Source organism: Lotus japonicus, chromosome 1 (assembly GCF_012489685.1).
Source record: "Lotus japonicus ecotype B-129 chromosome 1, LjGifu_v1.2".
Classification (NCBI taxonomy): domain Eukaryota; kingdom Viridiplantae; phylum Streptophyta; class Magnoliopsida; order Fabales; family Fabaceae; genus Lotus; species Lotus japonicus.
This window is the reverse complement of record NC_080041.1, coordinates 27346682-27364779: the sequence shown is the minus strand read 5'-3', so window position 1 is coordinate 27364779 and position 18098 is coordinate 27346682. Positions and strand designations below refer to the sequence as shown.

At 36.6% G+C, this 18098-nt stretch overlaps 1 protein-coding gene across 1 annotated transcript; it reads right to left on the bottom strand.

Annotated features, from left to right (window-relative positions):
* Positions 1-8310: 8310 nt before the first annotated feature.
* LOC130731581 (protein FAR-RED IMPAIRED RESPONSE 1-like) lies at positions 8311-9829 on the bottom strand. The gene is made up of 2 exons (XM_057583865.1): positions 9744-9829; positions 8311-9298 (listed from the first exon to the last, which is right to left on the bottom strand). The coding sequence occupies exons 1-2, from the start codon at positions 9827-9829 to the stop codon at positions 8311-8313; spliced, it is 1074 nt and encodes a 357-aa protein (XP_057439848.1).
* Positions 9830-18098: the final 8269 nt, after the last annotated feature.

The following is an 18098-nucleotide window of genomic DNA, read 5'->3' as shown; positions in this document are numbered from 1 at the left end:
TCGGCACCACTCACTTTGTATTTTCTATTAGCATGAAACCATTCCTATATCAAAAGCTTAGAGCAAAACATATACTAAAAGTATGATGTATTAAAATTTTGGGTATCAAAAAGAACAAAAACCTTTAGAATGTCTAACCGACTTGGATCGTCCACGGGTAATCAAAAGACATCGTCAACCATCTCTCAAGTATGCACTAGACCCCTATCTTCTATACAAAAAATTAGTGATTGTCTTAAGCCCATCTCTCAAGTATGCACTAGAGCAGCAAGATGGTTGACATCGTCTACCATCTCTCAAGTATGCACTAGAGCAAAGTGCACAACGCATCTATTGTCTGCAAGATACAAAGACTCCTATCGTTTATGACAAAATATGAGCCCTCTATCGTCTAATGTTTGACACACTTAACAATTGCACAACAGAATCATCAAACAAGAATTAACCAATGCAATTAAAGCATAAAGAAAAATCATCACAATTCAAAACATATAGAATTATACTTGAGGTTTAAAATTTCGTCGTGTAATGTATACTCTAATCGATTATATGACCTTACGCAGCAGAGAAATATCAATTAACCAATGTATACTGCGTATGGTCCTTAAATATATTTTTCTTTATGCTTTAATTGCATTGGTTAATTCTTGTTTACTGATTCTATTGTGCAATTGTGTGAGAGAATTAATCAAATGCTATGTATAATACTTGATTGGATAAAACTAAACACATAGGCTTAGCTTGCATGTCAAGAGACTAGCTAAATGATACAAGAGAGGCAAATGGATTGGCTGCCCAATTGCTGTGTTGATACGCATTTAAGGACTATTGATTGAACGCTCTAAGTGATTTCTGTTTCTACTAGTTATTTGATTAATTTCAATTGTTGTGTTGATTCGTGTTTAAGGACTGTTGATTGAATACTCGCATTCTGAATTCGATGGATTCAAAACAACTGTGAAAGCTAGTTTGGTGTGGTTCAGGGTAGTTTTGTATGAGATTAATCATGTCACCGTTCGTCCAGGCTATGTCACCCCACCCTCCGCAGCAATCGTCCGTCGAATCACCACCATAGTTCACTGCTTCACTGCTCCAATTGTAAGACCCAGGATTTTAGAATTAAATAAATAATTAATTTCCAACTCACGCATACGATTTTGTGTCAGCGTGAGAGGAACTTGACTCGTGTTTAATGTTTGGATTAGCGTTATGAAGATGAAAGTTCGCAGTATGTTTAAGGATGACACTTTAGTCATTTTGATTGATAGCACGAGCCATATTCGCACCCGACTAAGGTTGAGAGTGTCCGAAAAAGGCTATATCCGCTCCTAGAGCATTGTTTAAGAGAATTTTAGAATTAAAGAGAGAATAAGAACCTCTGAGTATTTTTCCCATGACTAGCTTTCTGATACGAAACCCTGGACTGTACGCTTGTTAGGTTTCGCTTCCCGGAAGTCCGCCGAAGCCAGACTTTAACGTCTCGGGAACTTTAACTAAGACCTTGAATGAAGGGTTTTTCTATTCGGAGCTTCTAACGAAGTTTCCATCCGCGTTGCCTCATTTCTTTCGACGTTTGTGATCTTTTTCCTGATGGAAGTTTCCTCATCCGACGTCGACTGCAAAAAGTAGTTTTTCGGCATAAATCGACTCACACCGTCTTTGAGACGTTTTCCTCAATTAAATGAACCTTGATTTGAGTTTCGACATTCTGTCGCCGAATACTCAATTTTTATCAGCAGACGAAAGTACCAAAATGACCGGAACCGCAAAATATCGATTTTTCGGATTTTCCCCTCTACTATAAAAAGGGAAAAAATGAGAAAATATCTCATTTTCTCCCCAAAGTGGCCGAGAGTTAGAGAGAGAAAGAGAGGGGTGCAGAGCTTTTTCCGATTCTTGTCCGATCGTCCTGATTTCAGAAGCTACGCGTAGGCACAGAGGTAAGGATGCTTAATCTTACTTCTATTTCTGCTTTCTGTCGGCTTATTCTAGCTATTTATGTGCTCAAAGTTTAGAGCTTTTTGTAAAAATGTCTGATTACCTCGATTTTTCTTTCCAACTATCTTCTACTGCAACCCAACATGCTATAATCACTGTTGGATCGTTCGGATTTTCACCGAGTCGCCGTAGATCTGAAAACTAACTAAAAACCCATTTTATGCTGAGGTTCCGCTTTTTGAGTCAAAAACTCTCGACTGAGCTTAGCGTCAGTAGGATTAGTCGTCATAATCGTCGTTGGTATCGACCCCATCTAATTTGTTTTTTGAAATTCTGATTTTGAGTTTCCGAGCTAAAAATATTGACCAAAATACCCCTGTGACAGTTTTCGACCTGATAATTTTTCTGAGAGTTTCCCTGGCCTAGATATCGCCTAAGAATACCTAGGAATTGATTTAGATCGAAGAAAAAGTTCGAAAACCCTATTTTCTAAAGTGGCCGAAACCTGTTTGTTAGGGTACCGTGTCCAAAAATAATTTTTGAGTCTCTATGACCTGAGCCATTGCGTAGCTCTTTCAATTTTCGAAATTTTGGCGTTGGTTTCGTGTCATTCCGAGTTCTGTAGCTCGAGTTATGCGCATTTTAGCGAAAACCTGTCTTATTGTCCATTCGTGCCTAAATGTCGAACTCTAGAGCTTCGAAAGCTTCTTTTCTGGTTTTGATAGTGTTATTAGTTGTTTTGTTTCTTAGCGACTAAGCAATGATACTTTGCTTAAGGTTTTGAACGAGTTGAGCTAAGGAAAGAGATTTTGGAGCAATTGGTGAGGTTTCACAACTGAGGAGGACGCCCGGGGAACTTGCTGGGTTCGGGAGCTTTATTTTGGATTGGACTGGGATGTTGAGCTTGGATGTAGAAATTGGCTAAGGTAAGGGTAACTCAGTTTTAGAGCGTCTTTGAGTCTTGCATGCTTTTATCGCACTGCATGCGTTTGAGATGAAGTTGTTTAAACTTGATTGGCAATTGATTGAAATGTTGGTATGCTTTCAATGTTGTATGCTTGCTTATGTTGACTGTTTCTGAGGCTTGTGCTAAATGTTTTCTGAAGGCTTCGGCCGAGTGAACTTATTGAGACGTGTGTCTCCGTTTTCTAAGAGGCTTCGACCGTTTACTGGTTTCTGTCATTGAACTGATCTGGTATGCATTCAATTGATTTATGTTTGTCGATAATATGAATAACATGTGATTATCTTGATTTGATTATGGAATTTGGGATTGTTGTTTGAGTGACTACTGAGTTGGATGAGATGTTTTGGTTTGCTTGAAGTGGCGATGAGGTGGGTTTGTCCCACGGGATTGTCCCGTCTTTTGAGGCGTTATAAAGTGACATTCAGGGGAGTCCGTTCTCCGTCTGTCCCGTCTTTCATGGGCGTTATTAAGTGGCAGTGGAGTGGATATTTTCACATTACTGTCCCGTCTTTCATGGGCGTTATTAAGTGGCATTCAGGGGAGTTCGTTCTCCGTCTGTCCCGTCTTTCATGGGCGATATTTGGTGATAGTTCAGGGGAGTCCGTTCCTCGCTCTGTCCAGTCTTGCGAGACATTATTGATCGATCCATTTTGGTTGCAGCATATAGTTGCATTATAGGGCAATAATATTTGCTTCTGATGTTTTGGTTGATAGCTGATTTGATGTTATATTGTTGAGGTCATTGATATCTGATTTGATGTATATTGTTGAAGTTGTTGATATCCGATTTGATGTTATATTTTTAAGGTTGTTGATATCTGATTTGATGTTATATTGTTGAGGACTGTTGATATCTGATTTGATGTATATTTTTAAGGTTGTTGATATCTGATTTGAGGTTATTGTCATATGAGTTGATTCTATGTTGTTGAGGTTGTTTATATCTGGTTTAATTCTATGTTGCTGTTTCTATTGATATCTATCTTTTATTATATTGTTAGCTTATCTGTTTGTGGTATCTATGTTGCTAAGTTGTTGATATCTGAGTTAAATTCATATCGTTGATTTTGCTGATATATGATTTGATTTCATGTTGTTGGATATATGTTGTCATTTATCTTGAAATAAGTTGCTAGTTTATGTGCCATGATATGCACTTAAATTTGAATAACATATTTTTCTCTTTTCTACGTGGTAATTGCATGGAGTTAACCCTTTCTGTTTGTTATTTGTTGTTTGGGCGCTTAACGCTATTAGGCGATGGAGAATCTTCGAAGGAGCTTAACCTTTGTGCAAGTAGAGATGAGGACTTGAAGGATAGTGGAGTACTCGACGAGTAGAGTCTGGTTTAAGGCTAGAGCCTTGGGTTAGAGAGCTTACCGTTATTGGTTTAAGCTTGCATAAAGATTTTAGGAATTTATATTTGAGGTTTCGGGTAGGTTCCGATGCATTGCTTTCCTGCGGTTCCCCGATGTGGAGATCGTAGGGAGTATGTCGGATTCATGGTGTCATTGCATAATAGTTTTGTTGAGTTGTTTCTATTGGTTAGACTTTGTAGTTGGGAGTATGCATGACATGTTTTGGAAATACACTTCGAAAAGAAAAAAATAATAATACTCGTGTTTATACATTCGTTTGGAAAATATTGCATATTTACTTTGATAGGTTACTAAAGTGACACCCGAAATTCGGGGCGTTACACCAATCGTTCGCCGAATCACTGGAGCTCCAATTCCTCATGTCGCCACCGCCGATGACCACATTGTTTGCCTCTGGCTCATGTCTATATTACATGTTTTATGATGTTGCTTAGGTTACACATACAATATACATTGGTTAATTGATATGTCTATATTACATGCTATATGCTGATTCCGTACACTATACATTGATTAATTGATATTTTTCTGCTGCGTAAGGTCATATAATCGATTATAGTATACATTACACTACGGATTTTAATCCTCAAATATAATTGTATATGTTCTGAATTCTGCTGATTCTTCTTTATGCTTTAATTTCATTGGTTAATTCTTGTTTGTTTGTTGATTCGGTTGTGCAATTGTGTGAGAGGATGAACCAAATGCTATGTGTAATACTTGATTGGATAAAACTGAATACATAGGCTTAGTTTGCATGTCAAGAGACTAGGTAAATGATGGAAGATAGGCAAATGGATTGGCTGACCAATTGTTGTGTTGATACATATTTAAGGACTGTTGATTAAACGTTCAGAGACTTTTTTTTTCCTCTGACATGACTCTGCGAGTGACGTTAACTTTTCTTTGTTTAGGATTGCAATTTTTTCTCACGTTCATTTTAAAAGTAGTTCACATTTTATAATTAACATAATTATTAATATAGATTTAATGGAATACATAATTTTATTTAAGTAAAAAAATAATTAACACTAATTTCCGCTATTTTTTATTCATATATATATTATTATAATAAGTTTTTGTGAAGTTATTTTAAATTAATAACCCAACGGGTATTGATGCATCGGTAAAAATTGGTTGTTTAAACTCTTAGATCAAGAATTTGATTCCTAGGAGCTACATGCTTTGGAAGATACTTGACTTTCACCACACTCGGTCGAAATTGTGAGAGCAATTTAACACAACAAAAAAGTTAAGGTTAAATATGTTTTTATCCATGTATAATAGAAGTGAATTCGATTTAGTCTCCAAAAGATTTAATAAATTTCAATCCAAAGTTAAAGAAATATGCGAAGTTAGTCTCTATCGTTCATTTTGCAGTGATTAGTCGCTGAAGTTTATAAGTATCTATAAAAGCACACAATTTAAATTTTGCACAATAGAATAATAGAGGTAAAATGACTAGCTTGAAATCTCTCTCAGTCAAGTATCTTGCACTGTGACCAAATATTTATATGTAACATTAAGATTCACTAATATAAATGATGAGAATAACTCAGTACAAACTACAAAGTCAATGAAATAAAAGTGCAAACATCACCATCTTTAAAAGATGTATGGTGAAATAAAGTCTTCAAATTGTAACTTTTGACATGTGAATTGCTTCCCATCTTCAACACCTAAATACCATGAGTTTCTTTGAAAAATATGCACATTGTATTTACAAAATAATAAAGTAAGTATTATATTATTAATTATTAATCTATACAAAAATGTTACGATATCATTTCACCACTCACCTTCTTTAGTGATTAAGATCAAAGCTTCTGTAATTAATGGTCATTGCCTCAAGTCCTTGATGCTCCTATTAGAACAATTCTCAAATCAGTCAAGGAATTAGTAACCATATGAACTAATCAAGTATAAACAAATTCGTTAATACTTACATGATGAACCTGTGATTATCCTTGTGACTGTACGTCCTTCTCCAATGCCTAATTTTTTTACCTGTAACATCATGTCACATAAATAAATTGATGTATACGGAAATTAAAAAGAATAATTTTTTTTAATTTTTTACCTCTTTCTTCTTTTTCATCTTCTTTGTCTTCACCATTTTCTCAATTTTGGACTCTTTCCTCTTTGACGGTTGATCGAGGCCGTACCCGATACAAATAATTAATTTAGAAAACTGTAGTAACTAGGAAGTGACTCCTAGGTCGTTTCCCAAGGATTATCGTTTCAACAAAGACTCAGTATTAAGAACGCACAACACACACACACTGGGGGGTTGTGATTCAGTTCAAAAGATTAGCAGAAAGTAAAAACAGATTAATATGATAAGTAAAGACGGACGAATCCCTTTGTTCAGTATATCGCTGCTCAATCACGGGTATCTAAAGATCAATTATTGTTATTAGTTTCCTAGTTCGTGAGAATTAATTAACTAAGCGATAACTAATTCACAGATTCCTAAACTAAGCGATCAAGAATCGTTTACGCCCTAATATGAACTAAGCGAACATACATAATCTTCTATTTCGTGAACAAAAGGAATTAAGCAAACCTAAGCCAGAATTAGAGATGAAGAAAACTAATCAGGTGAATTCTATTAAGCACTATACCTCAAGAGCGCGATATACTTTGCAAAGGAATTCGTTCGAAAGGAATTAGCCTTCCATGGATGGGGCGAATTCAGCAATTAATTTGGAGGAAGTAGGGAATAAAAGCATAAACCCTAGTAGAGCTCTAATAATTACTGAAAACGAAATTATATTGAATAATAGCAGAAGGCAAAAGGTCATTGTTTCTCTTAGCACAAATCCTTAAATAGGAGCTGAAATCACAAATCCTAATCAAAATCAAATCCTAAAAGATAACAGTAAATCCTAATAAATCCTAAAGATAGAGTTTTAAAATACTCCCTCCGGTCCTATTTATAAGCATGAAAGAGAAGAAAAATCTTGGTCCTTTTTATAAGAACCAAATGAAAGTTTGAGCTATATTAATTTTTTTTTCCAATGATGCCCTTATTAATTCTAACTTGTAGAATGTGTCTCATTAATTATTCTCTCTCTTTCCCACTTTCCAACATGAATAACAAAGGGTAATTTTGGAAGTTTATTTTGATTCAAGACAAATTTAATGCATTTTATCTAGTTTTACTACATTTCTTAAACTATGTGAATTTTTTTTTTGTTGCTTATAAATAGGACCGGAGGGAGTAACAACCTAAATAAGTTTGAATCTTAAAGATATCAAACTTAATTTATTCCGAAATTAAATCCTAATACTTCCTAAAATACAATCTTCACTCCAGCACAATCAAATCTTCATTCCGCAATTCTCCAAAATGCCCTTGATGTCAAATAAAACCTGAAAATAAGAATAAACGTAATTAGACCAAATAATAAAAATCTCTGTCAAGCAAGGTCAATTAATTACGAATAATCATTAATAATGACAAATTAAGGCTATATAAAATGAGTAAAATATTGCTCATCAACGGTGGACGACCTTTGCCACACACTTGTAAGGGAGGTAGTAATTTTTCACTTGATTTAGATCCATGGTCAATGCTTGGTAGAGTAGTTGTTTGATTACAACTATCCAAACCTATGTCATTCTTGAGCTTTTCCTTTGCTTTATCTATGCATTCCATCAAGAATTCACACTTTGCTGTTGTATTTGCCATATGTGCAGCTTCATAAAAGTTAGCACACAACTTATCAAATTGCACAGCTTGCTCGCCAACCTCCACATCATCATAACAGTTTGTCACATAGTAGTGACTATGCTTAACATCCGTTCTCCATCTAGTTAGAATGTAACGAGAAGGGATCTCTTTCATATCCTTTTTAATTAAAATCTTTGAAATATGCCTGCAAATTATTCCCCTAAATTCAAATAAACAACAAGAGCATCGAATATCACACTCTACATCATTATATTGCACTGTGTATGCAAATATCTTTTTGAGGTATCCATCCTTACTCTCCTTGATATCAACGACATTAAATATAGATATTAGACCATCAACTCTAAGCAATGTGAAATTGCAAAAAATATATCACGCAACTCATCTTGAAAGGACTTGAAAATTGTATTGTTGTAAGCCTCTTTAAATTGCTTCTCAAAGTGGGAACTTGTTATCAATTGATAAGAAGAATTAAGAAAGTCAAAATCAGCCTTATTCTCCTTTTCCATCTTACTTTTAAGTGCATTATCATATTGCTGAACAAATTGTCCCAATGAGGTTTTTGAGTTTACATACCCATCGAAAAATGCATTCATGCTTTCACTTCTTAGGGTTGTAGACATTCCTGCCCAAAATATTGATTTGACATATACTGGCACCCACCGACCACGATCACTAAAAAAAGAGCTTAACAATTCATTTTCTTGAAGACAGTAATCATCTACCATTTTATGCCAGCCATCATCAAATTCACTTGCTTCTATTGAGTCATAAACAAGGGTTTTTAAAGTTTTCTTGATTTCTTTATATTGAGTCAAACCACTTAATTTATGAGGAACTTTCTTCATAATATGCCAAAGGAAAAAAATGATGATGAGATTCATAAATGCCTCTGCCACTGCTGCTTGGATAGATCGACATTGATATGTAGTTATTGCTTTTGGAGCTCGCCCTCGCATGCATTCCATACGTGATTTAAACAACCATACATAAGTTTCTTTGTCTTCCCTCGATAACAATCCGCATCCAAATAAAATGGACTGCCCATTGTGGTTCACTCCAACAAAAGGAGAAAATGGAATATTGTATCTATTAGTCAAGTATGTACTATCAAATGACACAATATCTCCAAATGAGTCATAAGCTGCCCTTGACCTTGCATCTGCCCAAAAAACATTTCGCAAATGACTGTCATCATCCATATCAATGACATAGAAAAAATTTGAATTTCTTCTTTGCATGCGAGTGAAGTAGTTACGAAGTGCTTTGGCATCCCCAACTCCGAGCTTTAACTGCCTCACCTTTGCAATGTAATTCCTGTAATCTTTCTCGCCAAATTACAAGTTGTCATACCCTTTAGCTTCAACTACCAATGAATGAAATTTTTTGTTCAAGGGAATTCCTACACAATCATTCAATTCAAGTCTCCTTTTGGAATAAGGATCCAATTTCCTATGAGACCTTTGATATCTTGACTTTTTTTGGACCTAAAACATGATTATGATCCAAATGAACACGAGAAATAGTACACTTTCCACCACTATAGACAATCACACATATTTTTGCTTGACAATCGGTTTTGGTCGACAATCTTAACTTAGAAGAACTTGCCTTGCATACATATTTACCTCCTCTAGAACATGCAAGTGTGTAATATTTGACTTCACCCTCCGTTTTTGTGCTAACTTTACGAATCCCTAATCCAACATCAAAAACATATTTTTTTGTAAAAATTATAAAGTCTTTCTTCAGAATTGAATACCATCCCCATTCTGGAATTTGCTCACCAGTACAAGCTAAAGATTCAAGCTCTTCACTTTCTTCAACACCTACAGCATCTACCTCCATGCCTTAACCATGACAAATAATAAAATAGTTAAGATAACACTTAATTTATAGAACATTACTAATATAGAAAAACACTAAATAAAATTAATGAAGCAAAATCATACTGAAAAGAAAAGGAAGATAAAAATAAAAATAATGAGCAAAATCCTACTATCAAAATCTACTAAATGAAATAGTCACAAAGTAACAATACTTTTGAAAAAATTATACGATCAAAATCCTACTTTATATGAATCAAATACTTCTTTCTTTTTGGGTAGAAAAAAAGCATTGGTTTGGAGTGAAAAAACAGTGGTTGAATCACCGAGAGAGATAAAAAATTAAAATAAGGAACAAGAAGTGGGTGTCCAAGAAATGCATACCTGTACAGCTTTTCTGAGAATAACAGATGCAGATGCAGCGTACCCTACTCACTCGTTCATAAAAAACAAAGAAAGTAAGCTTTTGGAGGAAAGAGTATTGTGTGACCTTTGGTATTGGGGCTTTTTCTATACTGATATAACTGAGTGAATGGTAAAATCTAGGAAGGGTAGATTAGGAAATAAAATAAAAGCCCAAAAAGTTATAATACAACAATTAAATAATATACTAAAAAGTCTACAGGTGGGGCCACATCTGATGATCATTTATTTCGGAGGATTCATTCGGCCTATTCAATTAGAGGTTATATCATTTCTCTAGTTTTTGTGTTGTCCTGTTTTTTGTGGGGTTTGTCTAGTCTTGCTTGCTGCCATTCATTTCCTGAGTTGTTTTGCTAAGGCTGGGAAACGAGCCACTTTGCATCTTATCTTTCTCTTTTGTGCTTATAGCTGATATTGTTTTGGTTTTTTGCCTGTCTCTCTTGGTTTTCCTTGAGAGCAAAGGGTGCTAACTCAAACTGAGACCTAGGATCAAAACTTTCTGTCACACTTCACAATTCCTAGTCACATAGATGACTTTACTAGATTCCACCTTTAACTAAATAAAAGCTTAAAATGAAAAGCTAGTCACTGGTGAAGATGAGGAGCGAGATGAATTGAAGGGTCAAGGGAGCGAAAAGGTGTGCATATATGAGCGAGTGCGAGATGGTGAGGTTGAAAACATGGGTAACTTTCATGCCTTGGTTTTGATTTTGATTTTAATGATAGAGTGGGTTGTTTCCCAAGTTTTGACGGTGTGTTTCAGAAATCAACACACTAGTGGAACTTGAAATACATCAAATAAAATGCATATTTTGGGTGGAAAGTAGATCGAAAAAGTTTAATGTATTTGCCAAGTTTTTAAGAATTCTTATATCTCTCGCAGTTCATTAAGCTTCAAACCATCAACAATATAAGAAACACTTGAATATTTTCATATAAGAATCAACAACGTATAATCTATTGTGCATAATCAATCACACAGATTTAATTATTGAGAAACTATGACTATTTTAAAGAAAATCTTCCAAGAGTGTGTTGTGTCACCCTTCAGATGGAAAAACTTGGATAAAATTTGATAAAATTTATCTTCAATTTGCCGAAGAACCTCGAAATGTTAGACTTGGCTTGTGTTCAGGGCTTCTCTCCATTTAATAAAAAAATGTATTCTAATAATTATCCCACCATATAACCTTCCTCCCGAGCTATGCATGATGACCCCTTGTATGTTCGTCACCTTGGTCATTCCAGGTTCAACTTGTCCAAAAGCAAAGATTGATGTGTATTTACAACCATTGATAGGTTAGTTGCAAAAATTGTCGACTAACGGTGTAGTAACTTAAGATGCCTCAAAGAAGCAAAATTTTCTATTGAGGGTTGATTTGATGTGGACGGTAAATGAAAAATTCAATTTGAGGGCAATGTTATTCAGTACGATTAATGATTTTCTAGCGTATGATAATCTCTCAGGACAGTGGCGCAGCTTCTTAGGGACTTAGGAGGCCTTTAGCCCTCCTAAGATTTTAGGAAAATCTTATAATAGGGGTAGTATAAAAATATATTTTAATTTTAGGTTCATATATATCTTACGATGCATACGAAAATGCAAACTAAGCCTTGTCTCAACGGAAAGTCCGTGAGGAGATATGGTTAATGTTCAGGGTTTGAATCCTTTGATGAACTTTTGGGAATTTTATTAATTTTGTCAAACTTTGGGCCTTTACTTCTCTCTGAGGTACAACTTGGGCTATTTGCTGTTTCTTCCTTTAAAAAATAACTCTTCCGACCATTTTTTAGCCTTTTTTTTTGACTACTTCACATATTTTTTTTACCTTGGCCTTTAATAAATGTTTATTCTATTATTGTCTAAATATTAAATTGATACTTCATCTAAATCTTTTTACTAATTACTAATATTTACATTATATTAATATGATATATTTACTTTCAAAAGAATGATATATTTATCAGAAAAAATGAATAACCAAGAGTAAAAGAATATATTTTTTTTCAAGAGAAAGGTTTTTGATAGTTAAAAAATGTAATTTAAAAGTAAATAATTTATTGATAATCCAAAAAAGAATATAAAACAAACTTTCAAGATTATTAATATCATTTATAATAAATTTATAACAGGTATATAAATTTATTTAATCTTTACTTTTTTTGTCAGTATATGTGTGTTGCTAATAAATATATTTTAATCTATGCAATGAATCTTGCTTTGGCCCTCCCAAATATATAGTCCAAGCTCCGTCACTGTCTTAGGATTAAGTGTTCAAGGATAATGTGCATGCCCTATATGTGATGACGATGAATTGAAGGGTCAAGGGAGCAAAAGGGTGTGTATATATGAGCGAGTGTGAGATGGTGAGGTTGAAAACATGGGTAACTTTCGTGTCCCCTGTGTTCTGAGGGTTGATTTTCATGACAGAGTGGGTTGTTTTGATGGTGTGTTTCAAAAATCAACACACTAGTGGAACTTGAATTACATCAAATAAAATACATATTTTGGGTGGAAAGTAGATGGAAAAAGTTTAATGCATTTACTAAGTTTTTGAGAATTCTTATATCTCTCGCAGTTCATTAAGCTTCAAACAATCGAAGACAATATAAGAAACACTTGAATATTTTCATAAAAGAATCAACAACGAATAATCTATTGTGCATAGTCAATCACACAGATTTAATTATTGAGAAATTAGGACTATTTTAAAGAAAATCTTCCAAGAGTGTGTTGTGTCACCCTTCAGATGGAAAAGCTTGGATAAAATTTGATAAAAAATATCCTCAATTTGCCGAAGAACCTTGAAATGTTAGACTTGACTTGTGTTCTGAGGGTTTCTCTCCATTTAACAAAAAAAATGTATTCTAGTAATTGTCCCACCATAAAACCTTCCTCACAAGCTATGCATGATGACCCCTTGTATGTTCCTCACCTTGGTCATTACAGGTCCAACTTTTCCAAAAGCAAAGATTGATGTGTATTTACAACCATTGATAGGTTAGTTGCAAATTTTTTGGACTAATGGTGTAGTAACTTATGATGCCTCAAAGAAGCAAAATTTTCTATTGAGGGTTGACTTGATGTGGATGGTAAATAAAAAATTTAATTTGGGGGCAATGTTATTCAGTACGATTAAAGATTTTATGGCGTATGAGAATCTCTCAGGATATAGTGTTAAAGGACAATGTGCATGCCCTATATGTGATGATGATACATATTCAATGCGATTGGAACGTTGTAAGAAGAATGTTTTTCTTGGGCATCGTAGATTTTTACATCTAAAACATCAGTATCGAACTTAGACTAAAGCTTTCAATGGGAACATAGGGAATGATGTCACTCCTAAACCGTTAACTGGTGATGCTCTGTTTACCTAGGTTGTTGATTTGTGTTGCAAATTTGGTAAAGAGTTCGGAAATGAGCTTCCTACAAACGGTTTGAAGAAAAAATCAATTTTCTTTGAATTACCATATTGGAAGTCATTATATGTGAGACATTTTTTGGATGTCATACACATTGAGAAGAATGTTTGGAATAGTGTCATTGGTACATTAGTTCATGTTCCAGAAAAGACTAAAGCTAGCATCAATGCGAGAATAGACTTGATTAACATGGAGAACATAGTCCTTTTGACTTCTGAACTTTGTACATGTCGCACTAAAATGAAAAGCAAAAGAATGGAAGGGTTATGAGAGAGAGTAGAGAGAGAAGCTCTGGTTGGCAACCTCCACTACGGTGGTTCCGGCCATGGCAGACAGCCGGCCATGATCGTGATCAACGATCCCGGGAGAACAAATTTCCAGGCAGTGGCAAAGGCAAGATGGCAGACGTTTCAAGAGACCAACCAAGGTGCCGGGAGAGCATCGTGATCTGCCGGTAGTGCGTCAGGAGCAACATGGTGGTCGTGTTCAGCAAAGGCAGATCTCACCGGCGCATATCCAAGGGGAAGGCTCCAAATCTGCTTCACTACGGTACCAGTTTCGACGTTCCCAAAGCCAAGGAAATAACCAGCAGCGTTTAAATCTGCTACCAGGATCCTTTTCAATTTTTGTTGATGGATTGGGAGATAGGATTACTCATGCAAAATTGAGAGCAATATTTGCGAAAGCAGGAAGATTACGTGAGGTTTTTATTCAGCAAAAAAAGAAACCCCATCGTCGCTTTCGATTCGGATTTGTCCGATTTACTTGTGATGATGAAGCCAGAGCAACAATACGTAAGTTCAATGGACTGAGACTTGAAGGAAACTATTTGGTAGTTCAAAAAGCGAGATTTCAAAGAACTTTTCAAACTGATAGAGTTCCGCCGCCAGGGAAGCATCAATATGAAATTCGTGGCTGGAAATTGAAGGAGGAAAATATAGCGAATAACCAAGATGTTGTAGCTCAGAAACAGCATGAAACAGATTGGCCTTCTGGGAAAAAAGAATCAAGTCAATTACAATTTCTTGCAACAGACATGGATGAAACGTGGGTTCAAAGGTGTGCTCAGGCTCGCACACTTTCACTTAAGCCAGTTGAGATTCTACAGGAGGAGTTTAGTCAAATTGGCTTGTTCAATTTCAGATTAATCCCGCTTGGAGCTAGTGAAGTGTTATTGGAGTTTGAAAATAAGGAAGAGATGGACATCACTATCACATAATGTGCTTTCTTCCTGGAACAGTTGCTTACGGATGTAAAACCATGTTCTGTGTTCACGTTCGGCACGTTGCACTTTGTCTGGATTCGCTTATGGCAAGTTCCGTTGGGCTTATGGAACGAAGCTTTTTTTGCTGCAATAGGAAACAAGTTAGGAACGTTCGTTTTAGCCGACACTCCAACTGTGCTACGACATCGCGCGGATTTCGCTCGAGTGTTAGTTCGCATGAACCATCCACTTTTACATTGTTTCACGATGGCTGTTGATGTTGGGGGCACATCATGTATAATCCTGGTTGAGAAGGATGTGGAAGCACATGACTATGGCGTAGTTGAGGATATGCCGTCCACTCCGGTAAAGGTGTATAATTCTGAAGAGGAGGAGGTTGAAGCAGATGATGAGGTACAGGAAGATGAAGCCCAAGAAGATGATAACAAGGATCTTGGCTCGGCAACAACTATTGATCCTGACGAAGTAGATGAAATTTACAGGGATGGCGGTTTGGAGGGTTTGAGGAGCGGCGGAGACGCAAGAATTGTAGCGGTGCAAGGCGGCGACGGTATCTCACCAGAGGAGGAGGCCGTGAAGAACAACCAGCCGGAGAATAAGGAATCTTTTGGGCCAAATTCAAATTCAAATTCATTGTCGTTAATGGCTGCATTCAATTCTGTGGAGGAACAAAAGGAACAATTACGAGATATCATTGATGCAGGCTATTCTTTGGAGGAGATTGAGGGATGGATGGAGAATTTAAAAGCTGATGGAATATTGAGCAAAGAAAATCAAATCATGGATAAAAAAATTCAAAATCAGGAGAAGAGATATTCAGTTACAGGTTTTTCCTTTAATTCCAAAGATTTGTTTCAAAATAACAATTATCCTTGGCCTTTTAATTTTGATTGCAGGGACCCACGACCAAATAATCAGCTTCCATGGACTAGGACGTGTTTGCCACGACAAGTTAATAATCAAAATTCGTTTTTGAGCCTAGTGGGTCCCGTTTCAAGTTCAATTTCTCTGAAGCAACATGAAAATTGCAGCGAGTTCGTTCATACGACGCCTAATCAGATAGTTAGAAAGAAAGTTTCTACTTCTTCTCTCATGCATGATGAATCCCTTCATATGACACCAGTTCAGAATCGAATCCAACCTGCAAGCTCCCCCGGTTGTGAAACTTCACCCGTTTCTGTGTCGCCGGGATTGGAACAAATACAAAAAACAAATTCCTCTAACAAAAGTTCGCAGCGTGGGCGTCCAAAAGGCAGCAAGAATAAACCTAAACCTTTACCAGCGGATTATTTAGAACCAGTGCAAGGGGAGGATGGAGTGTCGACACGGGCTCAGAGAACTTGGTTACTTGGAAAACAGTTGGGTTTGAAACCGAGAGGCTCGGAAGCGCTGATGCTTCGAGGCTTAGAGGCTCAAATTCGAAAAAATCATCCTCATCTAAACTGACATGTCAGGACCATGGCTAACCTGGAATGTTTGAGGTCTAGGCGGATCGACCAAAAGAGAAGTGGTGAAAAAAACAGTATTGCAACTGAAACCAGAACTCTTGTTTTTGCAAGAAACCAAAGTGAATGAGCAACGTCAGCGTACAATTGATTCTTGGACTCAAAGTATGCAAATGAGACAGTTTGAAGTCCATTCAGTGGGTACATCGGGCGGTTTGATGTGCTTGTAGCGTGATATTTCATTACAGGTTCAGATAGTGGCTACGGACACATGTTTTATTCTATTATCTGTAAAAATTCCAAATTTTGAAAATAGTGTGTTAGTTGGCAATATATATGGTCCTCATACGGCTCAGGAACGACGAGTATGCTTTGATGCGTTGACAGCACATATTCTGGGGCATGGTGGATTAGTTTTCCTTGGTGGAGATTTTAACGCAGTACTACTGGGTCGGAACGCCTACCTGGAGCAGGCAGGAAGGCTTGTGGAGTCGTCTGGACCGTTGGCTGTTGCTGTTGATGTTGATGTTTGCTGATGTGCTGGATTTTTGCTGGACTCGCTGTTATTGCTGTTGATGTACGAAATTCTGTTGCTGTTTATTGACGTTAATTTGGTGCCGTTGCGGACTTGCCGTGCTTTAACGATTTAATGTGTCCAGGGACTAAGCTGTGTTACATGTTTTCTTGTTAGTGCAGAATGACTTCCCCAAGATTGTGGTACTCTTTTTCCTTGCTTGATTTTTATCCCACTGGGTTTTTCCAAGTAAGGTTTTAATGAGGCTCTCTCTTGGGGTTTCGTTTCGTCATTCTGTGGGTTAGTGGAAGGTTTTTTAGCACAGCTCAAGATGTATTTTCATGCTTTAGTCTTCTCAGATTCAGTTTGTACTTAGTTCTTGCCTATAGCTCATTTTGGCTTAGGCTCTTATTAATAATATACCTTTCGCTTTCAAAAAAAAAAAACTTTGTACATGTCACTAGACTGGTTTTACTTTTGTCAATGAGGTTGAAATTTATGTCTGTAACACCCCGATTTCGGTGGCGTCACTTTAGTAACCAAAAGTAAACTTAATGCGGGAAAAACGTGAAATATTTTTTTTCGATAATAACTAAGACAAGACTGAATTAAATAAAACCCAAAAGCGAAAAGCAATAGAACTAATATACAATATATAAACAGCCCCCGCTGTAAGTAACAACCTCGTCACGAGTAATCTCCAGTGACGGAAAGAAAAGTGCAACGCCCGTAGGCAATATATACAAACCAAATGAAAAGGGTGAAGTGCCCACAACACCATCCCTCAAAACTGAGAATCAGCTGACCCAATGGCCTGAAAATAAGACCTCCTAAGTCCAACCAACTCTCTGTGATTCCCGTAAGGAAACCACACAAAAAGCTATAGGCGGATCTACCCTGTCCCCTAAGTAACAAATGAAGCAAGACTGTCAGAGCTAAAACTCTACTCCTACACTTATCCTAACTCGAGGAGCTCATACCAACACTCAAAACTATGTGCTAGCATGATCGTCGTCTGAATCAGAATCCAGAACGACCAAGTCTACCAGCCCTATCCGTCCTCCCCTCGCAACCGCAGTGCGCTCCGATGCTGGACTCACGGGCTTAGGGCCCGAACCCTGATCATCAATGATCGCAACAGAGGGTGCACTAGACCCTGCCGAAGGCACTCCCACTGGAATCTCCTCTGAGGGATCCTCCTCCTCTGAAGATGACGGTGGCGGCGGTGCTCCTCCGAATCCTGGTCCGCAGTGAACGC